Below are 18,978 nucleotides of genomic sequence, written 5' to 3'. Positions count from 1 at the left end.
ATCATGAGCATAGGAAGACTTACATGAACTGATGCATTGTGAAGTAAGCAGAACCAGGAAAACAACATCCACAATAATGACAACAATGCAAATAGAAAGTATAAAAAAATCACAACTGAATGCTGTGTAATTATAATTTAGTATGGAAAAGAAGGGAAGATATAAGCAAGATTGACAAGTGGACCAAGATTGACTCTGAAGAAGAGATGAAAACATCTCCTTGTTTGTTTGGTTTTTGTTTTTGTTTTATGGGTTTGTTGTTTTGTTTTGTTTTGTTTTTTGCAGAGACAGGGGACTATGGTATGGAACATCATATGCACTATCCAACTCAGCTGATATCTTGGTTAGTTTACTGAACTACTCCTCTCTACCCCTTCTTTATTGCTCTTTCATATAGAGGATGGGTTGCTGGGTAGGGAAAAGAAAAATGCATGAGTGTGTATATGTATATTTACATATACTTTATGTATGTACATATGCATGGATATATAATATATATAAATTAAAACTAAAAAGGCAAAAAAGTTTTTATATGTAATTGGGGAAAAAGAAACTATTAATTTTTTCAAAAAAGACTAAAAAAGATTTGAGGGTCTCAGTGGGTTACATAGTACAAAACTATAATATGGCAACCAAAAAAGTTAATAGTATCTTGGTCTACACCAAGAGCCACAGTGTCCAGAGGGAAGTAATGGTTCCATTGTTCCCTGCCCTGATTAGAACATACCTAGAGAGACATTCAATTCTGGATATGGCACTTTAGGAAGGTTACCAATGCAGAGGTTAGCATCTGCAAAAGGACACCCTGATGCCTTGCTGTAATGTTAATGGGATTTAAAATCTTCTCTGCCCATTAATAGGCCTCACCTGGAGTGCATTAAGGGAAGTTTGCTTAGGGGAGGCTTGCTTATAGGAAGGCTTTCACACTTTTTGCTAATTTCTGATTAGGCACTGAGTTAAGAGGATGTGATGCCTTCTGGCTCTGAGAAGTGTGTATACATACTCTGAGTTGGTATTTCACTTTGGGGGCTTGCTTATAATAAGGTTCGTGTGATTCCCTGGTTGAGATTCTGAGTGGCCTTGTGTTCAGAGCTCCCCCGACTGCTCAGATATAAAGACTCTCTTGATCCAGGGAGGTATATAAAATGTATAATTGATTCAGGAAGTCAGGAGCCCTGTCTGTTGGTCTTTATTTTTCTGCTTGTATTTTCTCTGAAGTTCAAGATGCTGACTTTTCCTCTGAACTAGTGAGTGTAATTAAAAAAGATTGTTGACCCCTTAAACAGCTATTTTTCCTAGTAAAGCAGATCTGAGAACTTGTTCTAGCAGCCATCCTGGGTATGCCAATGTGGCTGCTGCTACACTTGTACTATGACAAAAGACAGGTGGATGAAAAGCCTGGGGAGGCTTAGCACGGACAGAAGATTCAGAGAGGACAAGAGCCCCAAGAGCTCTTGTGCAGAGTGATGCTCGGTATCAGAGGACAGAACAAGGAGCAATGGGGAGAAAATTCAGGGAGGCAGCTTCAGGCTTGACATCAGGAAAGACTGCCTAACGGTGAAGGCTGTACTAGTGTAAGATGAGACGCCTTGGCGGGGATCGGGGGTCTCTTCCTTTTCAAGCAGAGGCTGGAGAGCTGCTTGATGGACACTTTGCAGAGAGGTTCCCGGAGAGGAGACGGGTCGATGCCCCACCTCTAAGATTCCTTCCCACTCAGATGATACAGGGCAGGTCACCTCCTTTCTACCCCTCAAGTATCTCCCTGCACTCTTTCTGGACTTTTTGGACTTCCCCACCAGGAACCCACCCTTCCCCTTCTCCATCGTCAGTTTTCCTTGGTGTGTTGTCTTTCTTCATTAGATTGTAAGCTGAGGGCAGGAACTGTGTTTACTTTTTCTATTCATACGCTTAATACAGTGCCTGCCTGGCACATAGTAAGAGCTTAGTAAATGCTAGTGTTTACTATCTGTAGAACACGGGGCCTACAATGAGCTCTCAGGTTTCATCCAGCTCTAACGAGCTAGGAATCATTCCCTCTTTCAGTCCCAATTTCCTCATCTGTAAAATGGGTATAATGCTTAACATTACCTACCTCTATGGGTGATTATGTGGAGGCATTTTGCTAACAGAAATGGCATTCCTATCACTACTGACTCATGTTGAAAGCTGTAAAGTCTGATGCTGATTGCTATTGGAATTGTCAGAGGTCTTCCTCACAAAGCTTCAGCATTTATACCATATGGCCCTTAATTTTTTTTTTCCTGTCCTGGACCCCTTGGGCAGTCTGGTGAAATCTATGGACCCCTTCTCAGAATAAGTTTTTCAACTGGATAAAATAAAATACACTAGGATTAAAAAGGAAATCTATTAGCTAGAAATATAGTCTGTCAACAAGCCTTTATTATTATAATATTATATTATGAAATATTACATTATATTATATCGTGATTATATTATTACATTAAGATTGTTATGTTAAGGTTGTTATATTATATTAAGATTGTTATGTTATATTAAGATTATTATATTAAGATTGTTATATTATGATTGTTACATTAAGATTATTATATGTGGTTATATTATGATTATTATATTATATGATTATGATTATTATATACTATATTATAGTATTACATACTATAATACTATGCCTGAGGCATTGGGCTAAAAACTAGACATATACAATAAGGTAAAGACAGTTCTGGCTTCAGGCAGCTCACATTAGGTTTGATGAGACATTTCTCCATTGAGGGACAGAAAGTACTAGCAGTGGGGAAAAAAGAAACAAATAAGCATGTGACCCCCAGGTTAAGAACCCTTGAGTTATTCCCCAATTCCATCCAGTATCTGCCCCTAAGTCTTCTGGGAATGCCCTCGGGGGAAAGGGAGGAAGCCCCTCCTCTGATCTCAGCAGCAGCCCTGTTTCCTCGGTGTCTTTGAGGCCAAACACAAAAACCCAGCAGCCTGACAACATTGAGGGGGAAACACCACCCACACTCTTTGCCCCTCAGTTTCACTCTGACTGGTTCAGGTTTATATTTACAATAACTCACTGGTCCTGCTGGTCTGGTCCAAAGACACTCCTCCCCCCAGCTCAGGGAGAATGTCCCCACTTAGTGCTCCCACTTGGAAGGAGATGCCTTTAGACTGCCCAGCACTGGCATGGTCATCTCTCTCAATTTCACTCTATTCTCCTCTTACCTACTTTTTTTTTCCAGGTCCTTTCTGATCATTTTTATTGAGACATATAAACCCTGACTTCCTGTTTTTAGAGGTTGGGGAATAAGAGGTTAAGTCAGAGGTAAAGTGATGGGGATTTAAAAAAAGGCTGAATGTGAAGTCAGATGACCTGGGGGGGGGGGCTTCACTTCCGGACTCTGACACCTCTTAGTTGTGGGCAAACCATGTGACTTTTCTAAATCTCGGTTTCTTTTTCTGTAAAATAAGGATAATAATACATAACCTACTTCACAGGGTGGTTACCAGAAAAGAGCTTGGCTATCCATGAGGGTAAAGGCCTGTGACTTTGCAAGACTTTGAACCTCTCCCTAGCACAGACTATATTACCCTGTATACAGTGGGCATTTAATAAGTGTTTATTGAATAAATGATGCATCCTCCACCCCCACCCCAACACTATATACATGCAAATAGTTGCTGGTAAGCAGCTGAATCCAATTTAGAATCTCCTGGCTCTGGGTTTTTGAATCTGTTGCTCAGCCCGCTGAACCATGCTGAACCCCTGAGTTCACATGCTACTCATGGAGAGTTTCCAGGGCTGGTCACAAGATCTACATCACCTGGCATCATACACACAACCAAGATCTTTATGGGGAATAGAAACCGAAGCCTCAGGGCAAAAACTTGTTCCTTCTCAGTGCTGGCACTGATGGGTGTGCAAGAAGGAAGATGGAGGAAGCTAGGTTACAAAGAACACTTGCCCTGGGGGGTTGCTGTTAGCTAAGATGGGGCTGGGGACCTGAGAGGCAGAAGCAGTCATCAGACCACATCAGTGGTTGTTAAGCTGCTTAAGCTACTCTCAGGCCTTCAAGTTCTTCATTGATCAAAAGGGGCAGTTCACCTGGGAAGGGAAAGGTGCCCAGGAAGTCTCCAGTGGGCCCTACATTGGGAGAGTGCATGAGATCAGAGTGAGAGGGTGTCTTGGAACCAAATTTTTCACAGCAGCACTTTTGTGGTAGCACAAAATTGGAAGCAGAGTAGGTACCTACTTACAGTTAAACCAGTTGTGGTCTATCAGTGTAATGGATTCCTGCATAGTAAGAAATAGTGAATCCTCCGCATTTGAGTTTCTTGTCCCCTTATCCTGTTGCTGATGCCTGTTGAGTTCCAGCCTTGGATTATATCAACCATCAGATACCTTTGATGCTATTCACTTACTGCTGAACAGGGCTGGAGAACATCATAAAACCATACCAGTGAGGTCCCCTACCAATTTACATTATAGAATCTCAACAGGCATCACTCCCAGCAAGGCAATCCTTTTACAACTCTCCAAACAGTTCACTATCCTACTCACCATGAAGACTGTTCCAAACCTCATTATTCCTTCCGTAGTCTCTCACGCCACCCCTCCCCTACCTTCTCAGCTGAGAACTTTGCTTCATATTTCAATGAAAATATTGTGGACATTTCAACAAGAGTTCCCTCTTCTACCCTCCTCCTCATCTAACATCACTCAGAAGCCTCCCTCAACCTTTTTCTTCTTCACTCCTGTCTCTTGAGGAGATGGTCCTTGTCATTGCCAAGGCAAACTCCTCTACATACACTCTTGATCCCATTCCAAGGCACCTTCCCTGGCAGATTTTTCCTTCTATCATCTCCACTCTCTGGCTAATCTTCAATCTCTCCCTGTTGCCTACGATCATGTTCATGTCTTCCCCGCCTTTAAAAAACTCTCATATGAATCATACATTACTGCCAGCTATCATCCTATATCTTTCCCCAATTTCACGCTAAACTCCTTGAGAAGTTACATTTGGTATCCCTACTCCTCTTTCTTCTAAACCTCTGCAGTCTGGCTTCTGATCTTATTATCTCTCCAAAATTGCCTCAATCTCTTAAAGGCCAAATCCAATGGCCCTTTCCCAGTCCCCATCCTTCTCGACTCCTCTCTAGCCTCTGACATTGTCAAGAACCCTTTCCTCACGAATACTTCCTTCTCCATATGTTTTGAAAGCACTACTCTCTCCTGGTTCTCCTCTTACCTTTCTGAACAACCCTTCTCAGTCTCTGAAAGATCTTCATCAAGGTCATGCCTGCTAACCACAGGTGTCTCCCCAAGCCTTGCTCCTGGGGCCTCTTCTTCCTCTATATCATCCCATCAGCTCCCATGGATTCAATCCTCATCTCCGTGCTAATGATTGGCAGATTTATTTGTCTCTCTTCTGATTCCCATCTCTCATTTCCAACTCTCTGTTGGACATCTGAACGATATCTCTCATAGACATCTCAAACTCAACATATCTCAAACTGAACTCGTTATCTTTCCCCCTAAAATCTCTCCACTTCCCAACTTTTCCTGTTTTTGTTGAGGGTACCACCATACTTCTAATCACCCAGGGCTTGCAACCTTGCTGTCAACCTTGGCTTCTCACTTGTACTCAGCCCACATACTCAATATGTTGGAAAGTCTTGTTTCTACCTTCATATCTCTTGCATATGTCCCCTTGTCTTTACTCACATGGCCATCCCTCAGGAGGTGTAGGCCTCATCACCTCATACTTAGACTACTGCTATAATATTCTAGTTGGTTTTCCTGTATCAAATCTTTCTTTTCTTTTTTCTTTTTGGAGGGGGGAACATAGGGCAATTGGGCAAAAATGACTTGCCCAAGGCCATGCGGCTAGTTTTTTGTTAAGTGTCTGAGGCTGAATTTGAACTCAGGTCCTCCTAACTCCAAGGCCAGTGCTCTATTCACTGTACTACCCAGCCACCCCTGCATCAAATCTTTCTAGACCATCCTCCACTCAGCTGTCAAAGCAAAGGTTTGACCATGTCACTCTGGTCCAACTTGATAAATTTCAGTGGCTTCCTACTGCCTCCAAGGTCAAATATAAAATCCTCTGTTTGGCTTTTAAAGCCCTGCACAGCCTGGCCCCTCCCTATACTTCCAGTCTTCTAACATCTTATTCCCTTCTATTTACTGCATATCAGAGTAGCACTGGCCTTCTTGCTGTTGCTCATATAGAACACTCTATCTCCTAACTTTGTGTATTTTCAGTAGCTACCTTCATGCCTGGAATGCTCTTCCTCCTAAACTCTGCCTCCTGACTTTTCTGACTTCCTTTAAGACTTATCTCAGATCCAGCCTATGCAAGGTGGGATTCTGTGCCCTTCAATACTAGTGCCTTCACTCTCATTTATATATATATATACACACACACACACACATATAGAGAGAGAACACATATGTATATACATATATATGCATGTATACACATATATACACATACACACTCAGAAGGGGACATATATAAGAAATACGAAAGTAGAAACAAGGTTTGCCAACAGATCTATGTGTAGGCATATATATCTATATGTGTAAATATACATATATGTATGTAATACAACACATACACATGTACAGTTGTTTGCTTGTTGTCTCCCCCATTAAAATATGAGTTCCTTGAGGACAAGGACTGTATTTTTTCCTTTCTTTGCATTGCCAGCATTTACCTGGTACCTGTCACATAGTAAATGTTTAACATGCTTGTTGACTGACTAACAATGGATGAACAATTCAGAGAAACATGGGAATATTTCTATGGACTGCTGCACTGTGGGTAAACCAAACTAAGAAATGATGTCCATAAGACTATAGCAATGTAAATGGAAGGAATAGCAAATCTGGGAGATTTATAATTATAATGACTAAGCTTGGACATGCAGAGAGTTAGAAAATGTACCTCCCTTTTTTCACTGAAGAAATGGGTGACTATGGGTATAGAATACTGCATATGCTATCGGACATAGCTGATATATTGGTTGGTTTTGCTGAACTGATGTATTTCCATTTTTTTCTTCCTCTTTTATAAGGGATGGCTCACTGGATAAGGAAGGAAGGGAGAGATAGATGTGGAAATGAATGTGATGAAATGACAAAAAAAAGTATCAATCAAAAAATAAGAAAAAAGACCATGTCTTGGTCCCTGAATAGGATAAGTAGCAGCATGGTTGAGGACCCCACCCTATGCTTTAGAAGGTTTGGCAGGGGAAACAGGGAACTTTGGAAAACAGATGGAGCAGAGCCAGTGGTTTTTTTGTGAGCTCTGGTTAATGAGCTCTTTGGATACTTGGCCTAGATACTATGGAAGCTGTACAAGATGGCGGCAGGGAACACAGGCAAAGTGCCTTGTTTCAGAATCACGAGGCCGGTTCCCTATGGCATGGCCCTTTGGGCAGGTCTGCTTCATACCTCACCATTGCTACCTCCCACAGCAGGCACACGAGGACTATTGGGCCCGAGTGTCCCATGGGCAGAGATGGCAATGGTTGGTTTCCTTGACCTTGATGTTTGCTCATCTCTAAAGTGAGGAGTGTGGACTCAATGGCCTCCAAGGCTCCTATGGCCCCGTAAGTTGAGGTAGTTCCTCACTCTGACTTTTTATGCTCCTTAGACTCAGCAGCAGTATCCACCTGGTCTCAAGACTGCTCAGACATTTCCTGTCTTTGTTGATATGGGCCAATCACTTAATTTCTCTATGCCTTAATTTTCTCATTTATAAAATGGGGATAATAATGCCTCTCACTGGACTGTTGAGAGAATTAAATGAGATAATGTATGTAAAAGTTCTTCTCTAACTTTAATTTCTTTCTTTGTGTCTCCATAGCAATTAAAGAGAGTTATTACAATAGCCTTGAAACCTACTCTCCTAAGAATATATTCAAGATGTGGGAGACTTTTCCTGGCCGGGAGATTTGCTTCCAATATTATTACTGTTCTACGTTATTGGCAAAGAGGGCCAACGTGGCTGGTTGTACTGTGGATGATTGTCTTGAGGCATAATGATCCAGCCCAAGTGCATACAGTGGTAGGCCAGAGCATCTCTGACTTTCTGGGACTAGGTTTTCTCTCCACAGGCTTACTGTGCTCTAGACATGCCCCTTTCTTCTGCCTGGCATCCCCATCACTTTCTGGAACCTTTTATGCTAAGAAACTTTTCCCATATAACTTTGCTAAGCCTGTGACATCACAGGAGAGAAACTAAACAAATGAACTTAAGTAAGCCCCCTTCCCTGGCTAGAGGACTCCTGGCTCTTTTCACCATCCTTGAGTTATCTTGATGCTTCGAATGATGATATAACCAGGGATGCCATCCGTCAGACATGGGAGGAATGATGGGAGCTCCAGGTTTGCTCCAGGTCCACAATGCAGGTCTCATGGGACTGCCATGGCCTCCTTCCTCCTGCCACAGCCTTTGAAAGTCACCTCGCCTTTAGTTCTGATACTATCTTTGGTTAAGCATCTTCTTTGCCTCCCTTCTGCGTTGGAGGTAACGGTTTCTGCCTTGCTAAGGGGCGACTCTTGCCCTCATTATCTACCTCCTTCCTGCCTCCTCATAAAGAGACATCCACCCTTGGACCTCTTAAGTCAAGCAGCATAGCCTTCCTTGTCTACATTAAAATGCATCCAATAAAGACCAATGTTTAATCCACATAAAACAGCTGTTCTAGGCCCCCTTGAAGTCTTAGACATGATGAAATGGATTGGAATGGTAAGCCAGCAGACCGTATAAGGGGGTGAATGGAGAAAGCATGAGGGAAGGGCACTCAGAAACATAAAAGGCCAGCTTATATAATTTGTGATTTGTTGTTGCTACTACCAAAACACTATTATTTTTGTCTGGTCCTTTAGGGACCCACTTTAAAGACTAAAAATGAATGGTTTGTAATTAGCATGCCAAGGTCAGTAGTATTTGAGAAATTGCTCAAAAATCATCTTATCCCATTAATTCCCTTAGCAAATCTTTTTCCTAAATGATACAAATATCCTATGAATTTAGCACGAGACATTTCCTTTCAGATCATCTAATTCAATCCTCTCATTTCACAAGAGGAGAAACTCTGGCCCAGCAAGGCAAAGTTCTTTGGTCAAAGGTCAGTGGCCAAGGAGATTTAAAAACTCCTAACTTCACTCTACCTCCAGGGCTGTTTGTAGTATAAGAAGTTGCCTTCCTCTAGAAACCAGAATCCAGTTTCTGAGTCAGAACAATGCAGATTTTTTGGGGGGGAGGGTCCAATTTATTGAGAATTTTCTGTATTTCCAAATTTATTTTCTTAACTGATTCTCACCAGAAGCTGGAAGAATCATTCTAGAATGCTCAGAGCATTCCAATAGGGCCCCACATAGAGGGCCCAAGCAGCTCAAAGCTAAGAGGGACCACACCAAGTCAGGCATTTGCTGAAGTCTTCAGTGTAAGGCAGGGGAAACAGAGAGGCTTTGTTGGTCTCAGGAAGTTAGTTTTTAATTTTCTTAATTGTGTTCCTCCCTGTGTGCACCCGGAAGGCCATGGAAGAGGTTCGAGGGGCTGGACTCAGCTTGACTTTGTGCTGCCTTGACTAGGGCTATGGAAGCAAAACAAGACTTCTCTATTCCCAATCCCTCCCACAAAAAAAATCCACCCTAGACTCAATACTTTAAAATATCTCTAAGTATGAACTTTGAGACAAACGGAAGACATTCATGCCAGAATTATCAATTCTCTACCAAAAAAAATAATCCCTGCCTGATCTCATGTTACTACACACCATATATCCTATACTTCTTTTTTTCCCCAAACATATCCTGCGCTTTCCCACCTCTGTGCCTTTGCCCATGCTGTTTCCTCTGCCTGGAATAACCCTCCTTCCTTCCCCTAACTTTTTCCCATTCATCCTTAAAGCCCAACTCAAATGCTCTCCCACTCTCTCCTCCATGAAGCCTCTCCTGAATTCACCCTGCTAGGTAATCAGCTTATTCTAATGCACTTTGTGGGTAATGCATTTTGTAATGATCTTTTTTCTTATCCTGTTGCTGGACTATAAGCTTTATAAGAGCAGGGGCTATGTCTCTTATCAGCTTTGTATCTCTTCCGGCATCTAGTACCCGCCTCTTTAAGGAAGGCCAGAATCTGAGGTCTCATTGGAACATGAGGAACTCCTGGGTGAGGACAGTCCTTCTCCCAGTGCAGGCTGGCACCTCCTCTGCAGCATTGTCCTAGAGACCTGCCCAGGACACTTGCCCAGGGGTATCCAATGCTTTGTGTCTGACCTAGGACCCTGGTTTCTAGGCTAGCACTCTCTCCACTGTGCCGCGCTACAGAATTTCCTGTGCACATCGTAGGGCATAAATGTTGGCAGAATGGAAATGATGGCACTCTTTACTATTACAAATAATAATAATAGCTTATATTTCTCTAGCACCTTAAGGTTTATAAGATATATTTGGCAGGAGAATATTGTCAGCAGGAAATAGGAATGTTTTTGTTTTGTTTTGTTTTGTTTTGTTTTTTAAATCAGCACAGGAACTTTAATGGCATAAGGAACTTCCAGTGAGGAAACACCCTGTACCAGCAGATAGCATCTGCTTTAAAACTTAGTCTTAGGTGCCTGAAGCACTAAGGTTGAGTGACTTGCCCAAGGTTACACAGCTACTATATGTCAAAGGCTAGACTTGAACCCAGGACTTCCTGACTCTAAACATTACACTGTGGCTGCTTCTTGGTACACATATTTATCATCCCCATTTTGCAGATAAGTAAAGTGAAGCTCACAGAAGTGTTGATTTATCCAAGGTCACACATACAGATGAATAACATAGTAGATGGAATGTTGGAAATGGAGTCAGGCAGACTTGAGTTCAAATCCTGCCTCTAAAATGGGGGTAACAATAACAATTACCTCAAAGGTTGTCAGGATCAGGTGAGATAATATATGTAAAGTACAAAGCTTAGAGGACTTTATTCGGGGTATCCCAAAGCTTTACTAGATTAAACCAGCACTAATATTTTTGGGACACCTTGTATAGCTCTTTTTGCACAAAAAAAAGTTGAGTTGTTTTGGAAATCATTACAACATCCTGTGGAGACTCAAGAGTCCTGGGGTCATGAATTGCTAAAAGAAATAGAAGAAACCTAGTCTGGGTTCTGCCTTCTTCCTGAACCCAGGTCCTTCTACCCTCTCCATCCCCGGCCCCCAGAACCAGCGGATAACAGGAGCTGTGGCTCTCAAGCATCTGGGGGAAGGATCTAAGTGAGGGTGTCTGGGGGATGGCAAGCGATAAAAAATGCATGTGGAAAGCCTGTCTGCCCTTCCTGCCTTCAGCCTGCGGCAGGACTCATTCCCCTACTCCTGCGCCACTCCCAGCACTTAGCCCTCATCCCAGGGGCTGAGGGCTCCAAAGAAATCCTGGCAAACATTTGCAAAGCTTCTCTTCCCTCCCCCACTCCAGGCAGGCCTTTCTGCTTCTACGCTTAAGCATCACCACAGCCAAAGGGGTCCAGGCCTCCCCTCAGTTCTTACTTTTGTGAGGGGTAAAGCAAGTGCCTCCGGAGGTCAGGAAGTCTGGGTAGGTGAGACATGGCCTCTTTCTCATAATAACGAAAGCGATGGCTCATGCAAAAAATGGGGTTTACAAAGCACTTTATGTCCCATCATTGCCTTTGATCCTCCCAACAGTGAGCAGCCCTAGTGAGGGAGGAAGTGCAGGTCTTAAGTCCCCTCACTAAGCACAGAGAAACAGCTCCAAGTCACACAGTTGGGAGATGGTAGAGGCATGACTCGAACCCAGAGCTTCTGACACTAAGCCCAGTGCTCTATCCAGCAGTCCACATTATCACGTGATGATTATTATTCCTGAACGTCTCCCACTTCCAGTTCATTCCTTTTCTGAAGAGCTGAAAGTCACATCACCTAAGCCTCAGTCTTCCTACCTAGGAAATGGAGACAATGGCATCTCAAGATTTTAATATTGTCAAAATACTGGATGGTAGCATCCTTCCTCACACGACTGCTGCGAGGATCCAGTGGGAGAACAGATGGAGAGCTCTTTGTAACCGGAGTCTGCTCTTGCGTTTGAGCTTTAGCTTCGGCTGAGAGTATAACTGAAGGAACATTACCCATCCCATACTCAGAAAGATCTGGGAAGCTGACCATGGTACTCCCCTACTCAATAACCTGCAGGGGCTCCCAATTACCTTAGGATTAAACATAAACTTCTCTGTTTGGTATCTGAAACCCTCCACATCCTGGTCCTAACCTACCTTTCAAGATTTGTTACTTGTAACTTCCCTTTCTTCCTCTTCTTTTTTTAAATCTATCTCCAAGCAATCTTGGTACTGGGTGATGCCTCACCCCCCCTGGCCTGGAATGAATTCCTTCCTCAACTCCACTCCTTATAGAACCCCTCCTTTCCTTGATGACTCAGATCTCGAGCTGCTTTTCACCCAGTTGGATCCACCCATCCTCTCTCCAAATTACCTTGTGCATACTGCAGTGCATAGAGCACTGGACCTGGAGTCAGGAACACTTATCTTCCTGAGTTCAAACCTGGCCTCAGAAACTTACTAGCTGTGTGACCCTGGGCAAGTCACTTCACCCCATTTGCCTCAGTTTCCTCATCTGAAAAATGAGCTGGAGAAGGAAAAGGCAAATGGCTCCAGTAGCTTTGCCAAGAAAACCCCAAGTGGGGTCACAGAGAGTCGGACACGACTGAAACCACCACCACCATTTTGTACAGTCTTCTATAGGTACATATTGCCTCCCTAGAGAGGCTGTAACCCCCTTGAAGGCACAGACCACTTGCACTTTTGCCTTGTACCTCCAATGTCTAGCACTGTGACTATGAGTAATTTATAAATGCTTTAAGGTTTATAAAATGCTCTTCTCCCCAGAACAGCCCTGGAAGAGAAGTGCTATTTTTATCTCCATTTTACAGATGAGAAATTGAGGCAGACAGAGGGTCACAGAGCTAGGAAGGGTCTGAGGTTGGATTTGAATTCAGGTCTTCCTCCACTCCTGGTCCATGCTCTCCCCACAGAGCCATCTAATTACTTTAAGACTAGGCACTTAATAAGGGCTTATTGGTTGGTTGCTTGGTTATGAAAAAAAAAAAAAACCTTTGTAAACCTTAAAGTGTGCTAGAAATCAGAATTATTACTTTCCCCATTTCCCACCATATACTTGGATGTATCGATTTCTTGGGATAATTTTGTAACAACTGATTCCTCCTTCTCTCCCTGGACAAGGGGCTTCCAGTTAGCCTTGGCTGGACCTCTATATCCACCTGCCACTTCCGTGACCACTTTAGGGTTAAGAGGAAAGCCCACAAAATCACAAATACTGTCTCAGGTTTATAGCCCACCTCTTCCCAAAGAGCCCGTGACCTCCATCTTTATGATTCTGGTTAATAAAGAAAAAGTATTCTTCACCGATAAGGAAAATGCCTGTCACAAATCATGGCCTATCTCCTGCAAGAGCTTACTAAGGGATGGCCCTGAGCATGAAGGGGCAGAGAACAGAGGGCATACCAAGTGTGGAGTCTGCACCAGGGACAGAAAACTGACACAGCCTCAAAATAATGAGTCATAGCTCAGGCTTTCAGCTGAGCTAGCTGTGTCTCTGGGCCCCAGTCCTTCATCCAAATGGCTTCCGTGGATGCTTGTCACCAAGAAACAAGAGGTATGTCCAGGCCTTACCTTTCAGACAGGATAACTTAAGTCCCATATTTTCATTCTTTTAGCCTGGGGTAGGCCTCTGCTCTACTGCTCCTGTAAGGAGAAAAGCAGTTGGGAGATCTCAGAAAGGGTAACAATTTCTGCTAAGCTACCATAGTTTTGTATTAGAAGGAACATGTGTTTCTTGCTCCCTCTCAGTAGGGATCCAAATTAGTACATAACAGGAAGTTGTGGTCTAAAAGCGCCACCCGGAGAAACCACTGTGATGTCACGGTGCCTGTGACTGCATCTGCCTTCAGTTTCCTTAAGGAGAAGAATGTGTGTGTGTGTATATAGGGGTGTGTGTGTGTGTGTGTGTGTGTGTGTGTGTGTGTGTGTGTGTGTGTGTGAGCACCCATACAGAAACGTTCAGGGCTATCAAAGCCGTCACACGCTATTCATGTGTTTGGGCTGTACTTGGATGCCTAAAGTGTGAGCGAAGGCCCTCGCTGGGTGGATAAACAAAACTCTCTGGTGCTTCAGATCCCAGCCTTTTTGAATCTGAGGGCTCCTTTTTTTAATGTCCAAAAATTTCCCAGATACCCAGTTATTCTACTGGAATATGTTGACTGAGAAACTAAGTAATGGTTAAAAGTAACTATGAACTGAGTAATGCTTTTAAATGAATATTCACTTTATTATTATTAACAACAGCAATAATACCATCTACACACTTACAATAAAGTTCTTCCCACCAAAGTCCTTGAAACTGTCAAATGTTCAACATCAGGAACTGATGTAATTTCATCAATTTAAATTATATTAAAGAGAGGAAGATCATCATCTATTGGGTTGCTGCCCCCTAAGGACCATAGGAGCTTTCCATTGGATTTGCAGCTGAAACTTTTCATATGCGCTGTTCTCCCCCCCCATTAGAATGTGAGCTGCTTGAGAGTAGGGACTGGTATCCTTTTTATTTACATGACCAATACTTAGTACAATGCTTTGTGCATAACTTCATAAATATTTCATGCATTCATTCATCTTGCTGATGACATCCTTAGCGTAAGCCCAAAGGCTGGTGTAGCAGAGAGAGTAATGGCTTTGGTGTTAGAGGACCTCATTGCCCTTTACTAGTTGTGTGATCCTGGGCAAATCACTTAACTTCAGTTTCCTAATATATACAATGGGGAATTATAGATGACTTCTAACATCTCTTCCAGTTCTACATTTATGATTGTCTTGAGGAATTCATAGTTGGTAAGTACAGAAGCCTGCTCACCCCCATTATATGCCCCTCCACTGCTCTCTGGGTAACCCTCAAGTTTTACAAATGAGACATATTATCCAGACAGGGAGGGGAAAGAAATGAGCGTTTATTGAGCACCTGCTATGTTCCAGGAACAGTGCTAATTTGATCCTTACAATAATCTTGTGAGGTAGTTACTATTAGTATTCCCATTTCACAGTTGGGGAAACTGAGGCAGATACAGGTTAAGTGACTTTCCCAGAGTCACACACCTAGAAAAGTAATAAGACCTGGTTGTTAGCCTGAGCTGGAGACTGGTAATCAGTGTCTAAAAAACAGGCATTTGAGATCAGATTTGAACCCACATCCTCCTGAGTTCAGGCCCATTGCCCTGTCCTGGTCACCTAGCCTCCTAGCCACACCTGTTTACTTATTATGTCACACTGAAGTTTTCTGGAACTAGATGAAGATCAAAATGAATACTTAATAAGACCTTTAGACTTTTGGACCCTGCAAGATAAATCCCCCACTGGCCCAACACCCACAGGATATTAACCACTAGTCTAAGGGATTTTCCAGATGAGGGCATCAGTGCTTCTCCATCAGAGGAAATCACTGGCCCAGGGCTAGTCTGAAGGGAAGATCACAGGACCTGGAGCAGGAGGGGATTTTTCAGGGGAACTCATTCAGCTGGCTCCATGAAGTATAGGGGAAAGAAGGATGGAGAGAACGTGAGTGGCAAGGAAATGTGATTCTCGGCTGGGCTCTAAGGCTTATCAGTTGTGTGAATGTGGATTAGATAAAGCAGCTTGCTTATCTTGGCCTCCTTCTCCTCATCTGAAATGTAGAGATCATACTTACACTATTTCCCTTGCAGCTGATCAGCAAAAAAGAATATATATTTATATATGTTACATGACACACATATAACCGTGTGTGTATATATGTAAATGTATATATTTATTTGTATACCTAGGTATGTAAGTGTATATATGTGTGTGTGTATACACACATGCGTGTACATACAATATATATAAACACACACACACACAATGGGCATGAAAGCACGTGTTTGTGATCCCTGCTCCTGGAGCGGCTGAAACTGGTGGATATTGAGCTTGAGAATTCTGAGCTGCAGCAGGATCCCCAAAGAGGAGCCCACACCATGGCACCACTATGGCAGACCCTGAGAGCAGGAGCCACTAGGCTGCCTAAGGAGGGGTGAATCGGACTAGGATAGAAGCAGAATAGGTCAAATCCTCTCTGCCTATCAGAAAGGGGAGTAAGCCCATGAATGGCTGCTATGCTTCCAGCCAGGTGACAAAGGGAGGCTGAGGCTCAAAAGAAATAAATATATAAAGGAAAAAACAACAACAAAGAAAGGAAGTAAGTAAGGATTAAATGAATAAACAAACAAATGAATGAATGAATAAGTAAACAGTAAATTAGATAAATGTATGAAGGGGAAAGGAAAGGATGTATTTAAATAGCACCTATTATGTTCTAGGCATCATGCTACATCCTTTTGACAAATATTATCTCATTTGATAAAGTAACCTGTAATGCTAGAGACGGCTCTATGAATGTGTGTTGCTGAGTGGCACAGGGTTGTGGAATGCTGGATTTGGGAGTCAGGAACAGATCTGGGTTCAGATTCTAGCTCTGACACTTACTGGCTGTATAGCAGTAACCCTGCCCCCTCTACATCATTGCTGTCTCCGCTGGGAAGTGAGAATTGTAATAACTGCAAGCTCTCAGTTCCCAGGGTTCTTGGGAGAAAATGCTTACCAAGCTTTAGAAGTGCTGGTGAAAAGTGAGATGTGTTTAAGCCCTATTAGTCATTTGCACCTCAGGGGAGTGGATTTATCAGTGTTTTTTTCTGAAAGTAAACAGATTTTGATAAGAAGGAAGGCTGATGAGAAAAAGTGTAGGGTTGTTTGGCAGAGGGAGCTTAAAGTTGGTTTTTTTTGTTTATTTCATTTTGTTTTGTTTGCTTTTCAGAGGGTGGAAGGCAGGGCAACTGAGGTTAAGTGACTTGCCCAAGGTCACATGGAGATTGTTAAGTGTGTGAGGCAGGATTTGAACTCAGGCCCTCTTGACAGCAGGGACGGTGTTCTATTCACTGCATCACTTAGCCACCCCCGGGCATTTAAGTTTTATTTGAATCTCCAGACAAAGCCTGGAGGATATGATTAGGAGGAAAATCGAAATGTCTTGATCCCAGGATTTAATGTTCTATCTGCTCTCCCTATTCTATACCCCCAACTCTTAAGGCTTAGGGTTAGGGGGAATAAGTTCCTGGCCAGATTCATCTCCATTTGCTTTGAGTGAGAAACACTGATCCCTTAAAAAAAAGTCTCTTAGATCAATGGTTCCCAAGTTGTAGGTGTTGGACCACTGGGAAAATTATTGCAAGGAGTCCGAAAATTCTTATGTCTATCAAGCACTGTCATTTCGATCTTCATCTAGCGCCCTCCCCCAAAATGTAGTGTGACATTAAAATAAGCAGGCAAACATTCCTTTATCCTGAAAGGGAGAGATCCTTTTGGATAGAACAGTCCCTTCTAACTTTTGTTACTTAGCAGTCCCCTTAGGCATTTATTAATTTTCCAGGAGGCTAAGTGACAAAGTGGAGGAACCATGTCTTTGGAAAGTTCAAGAAATGGGCAGAGAGAAAAGAAGGGCAGTGGGCTCCCAGAGGAGCCATGGTTGGATGCCTTATTTCATTTGTACCAGGGATAAGCCTGGTAAGAAATTCTAATTAGGGAGGGCTAACAGGACCATGAAGCAAGTCAGAGGTTGGAGCCAGAAGAATGAAACAGATTAGGGCAGAGGGGCCAGAGTGGCCCTAGCAACTGTCTATATAGGATGGGGACAGATGTTGAAGTTTTAAGGAGTCCTATGCACACCAGTCAGGGGGCTCTCTGTGTCACCCAAGTACAAATCGCCAATTAAGATATATCAAAGAGCTGATACCCCCAAGAATAGAAACCATTCATTCCTACTGGCTACCAATCTTTGCCTTCCACCACTGTGTCAGCTCCAGACCTGAACTCTGACAGGAATTATGTCATATTCTGTCCCTAACTCTACCCTTACAGCCTTCCTGGTTGTTTTCCTAGATAGCCCTGGTCCGTCTCTTATATTCTTGGGCTCTTACCTCTACCCCAGGCTTGGTGAAAGAACACCATTACATCAATTATTCTCTGAAGGCATTATGGGAGAGGTCTATAGTTCAGTTGTCGGTTAATCAGCATTCAACCTTGGGCTAAAGAGGCCAAAGGAAGCATCAGGGGAGAAGTTAACTATGTTCTGTTAGAGGCTTATGGAAAAAGGCTTCCAGATACTCAACTTACATCACAGGAGGTGATCCTGGGTCCCATTAGGGCAGCCACTTCCATCCTGACGAAAAGCCAAACTGTCCAACACACTGGAGAGGTCTCATAAATATTTGAAGAACCCCAAGGTAAAAGGACTAGAGTCTTCCTTGAAAAGTTGTTTGCAAAGTGAAATTTCACAGACTGAATCTTATACCCTCCATTGACTTCTATCTTATACTTCTGTTGACATTGAAATTGAAGGTGCCTTCCCATGGGATTATCAGTTGAAAACTCTTAAGTAAGAGTAGAGCTTAAATGGAATTCCCCATAATGCTGTCCTGGGTGCCCAGGAGTCCAGATGCACTCCAGACCCTTTATGCTCTTTGAGGGGTAAACGACCACTTTGGTAGTCTCAAAAATAGCTGTATGGTAGTAGCCTTAATGTAAGTTTGTATGTAAAAAGTCCTCTAAGTCAGGCAAGCAAGCAGAAAATGACAGAAATGAGGCTGAAATCACCTCCTGCTCTTGTTTATAGCCTGTCCAGTTTGGAGAAGTCAGGTCTATGCTGCTACTCAAGTGACCTTGTTAACTATACTTCTGGTGGTACTGATCAGGGAAGTCAAATTACCACGGACAAGCCTGAGAACAGGAAAGGGTATAACATCTAGGGGTCAGGGGAATGCTGAACACGCATGTTTTCGGTTTATACATTTCCAAATTGTGGAGTTTCAATATACTGAACTTGATTACTCATAAA

General features: G+C 42.9%; 1 protein-coding gene across 1 annotated transcript in view; it reads right to left on the bottom strand.

Annotated features, from left to right (window-relative positions):
* Positions 1 to 18,978, bottom strand: part of LOC138159517 (vasodilator-stimulated phosphoprotein-like) — a 60,410-nt gene that overhangs the window by 34,408 nt on the left and 7,024 nt on the right. Inside the window, exon 2 of the mRNA XM_069085885.1 lies at positions 13,695 to 13,766. Coding sequence (XP_068941986.1) covers positions 13,758 to 13,766 — 9 coding nt within the window. The 3' untranslated portion in view covers positions 13,695 to 13,757. The remainder of the gene's footprint in view (positions 1 to 13,694; positions 13,767 to 18,978) is intronic.

The sequence above is a fragment of the Petaurus breviceps genome, unplaced genomic scaffold (assembly GCF_028583685.1).
Source record: "Petaurus breviceps papuanus isolate PSGF00001 unplaced genomic scaffold, PetGlider_PUasm1.0 176, whole genome shotgun sequence".
NCBI lineage: Eukaryota > Metazoa > Chordata > Mammalia > Diprotodontia > Petauridae > Petaurus > Petaurus breviceps.
The sequence above is the reverse complement of the archived record's forward strand: the minus strand, read 5'-3'. Positions and strand labels throughout refer to the sequence as shown.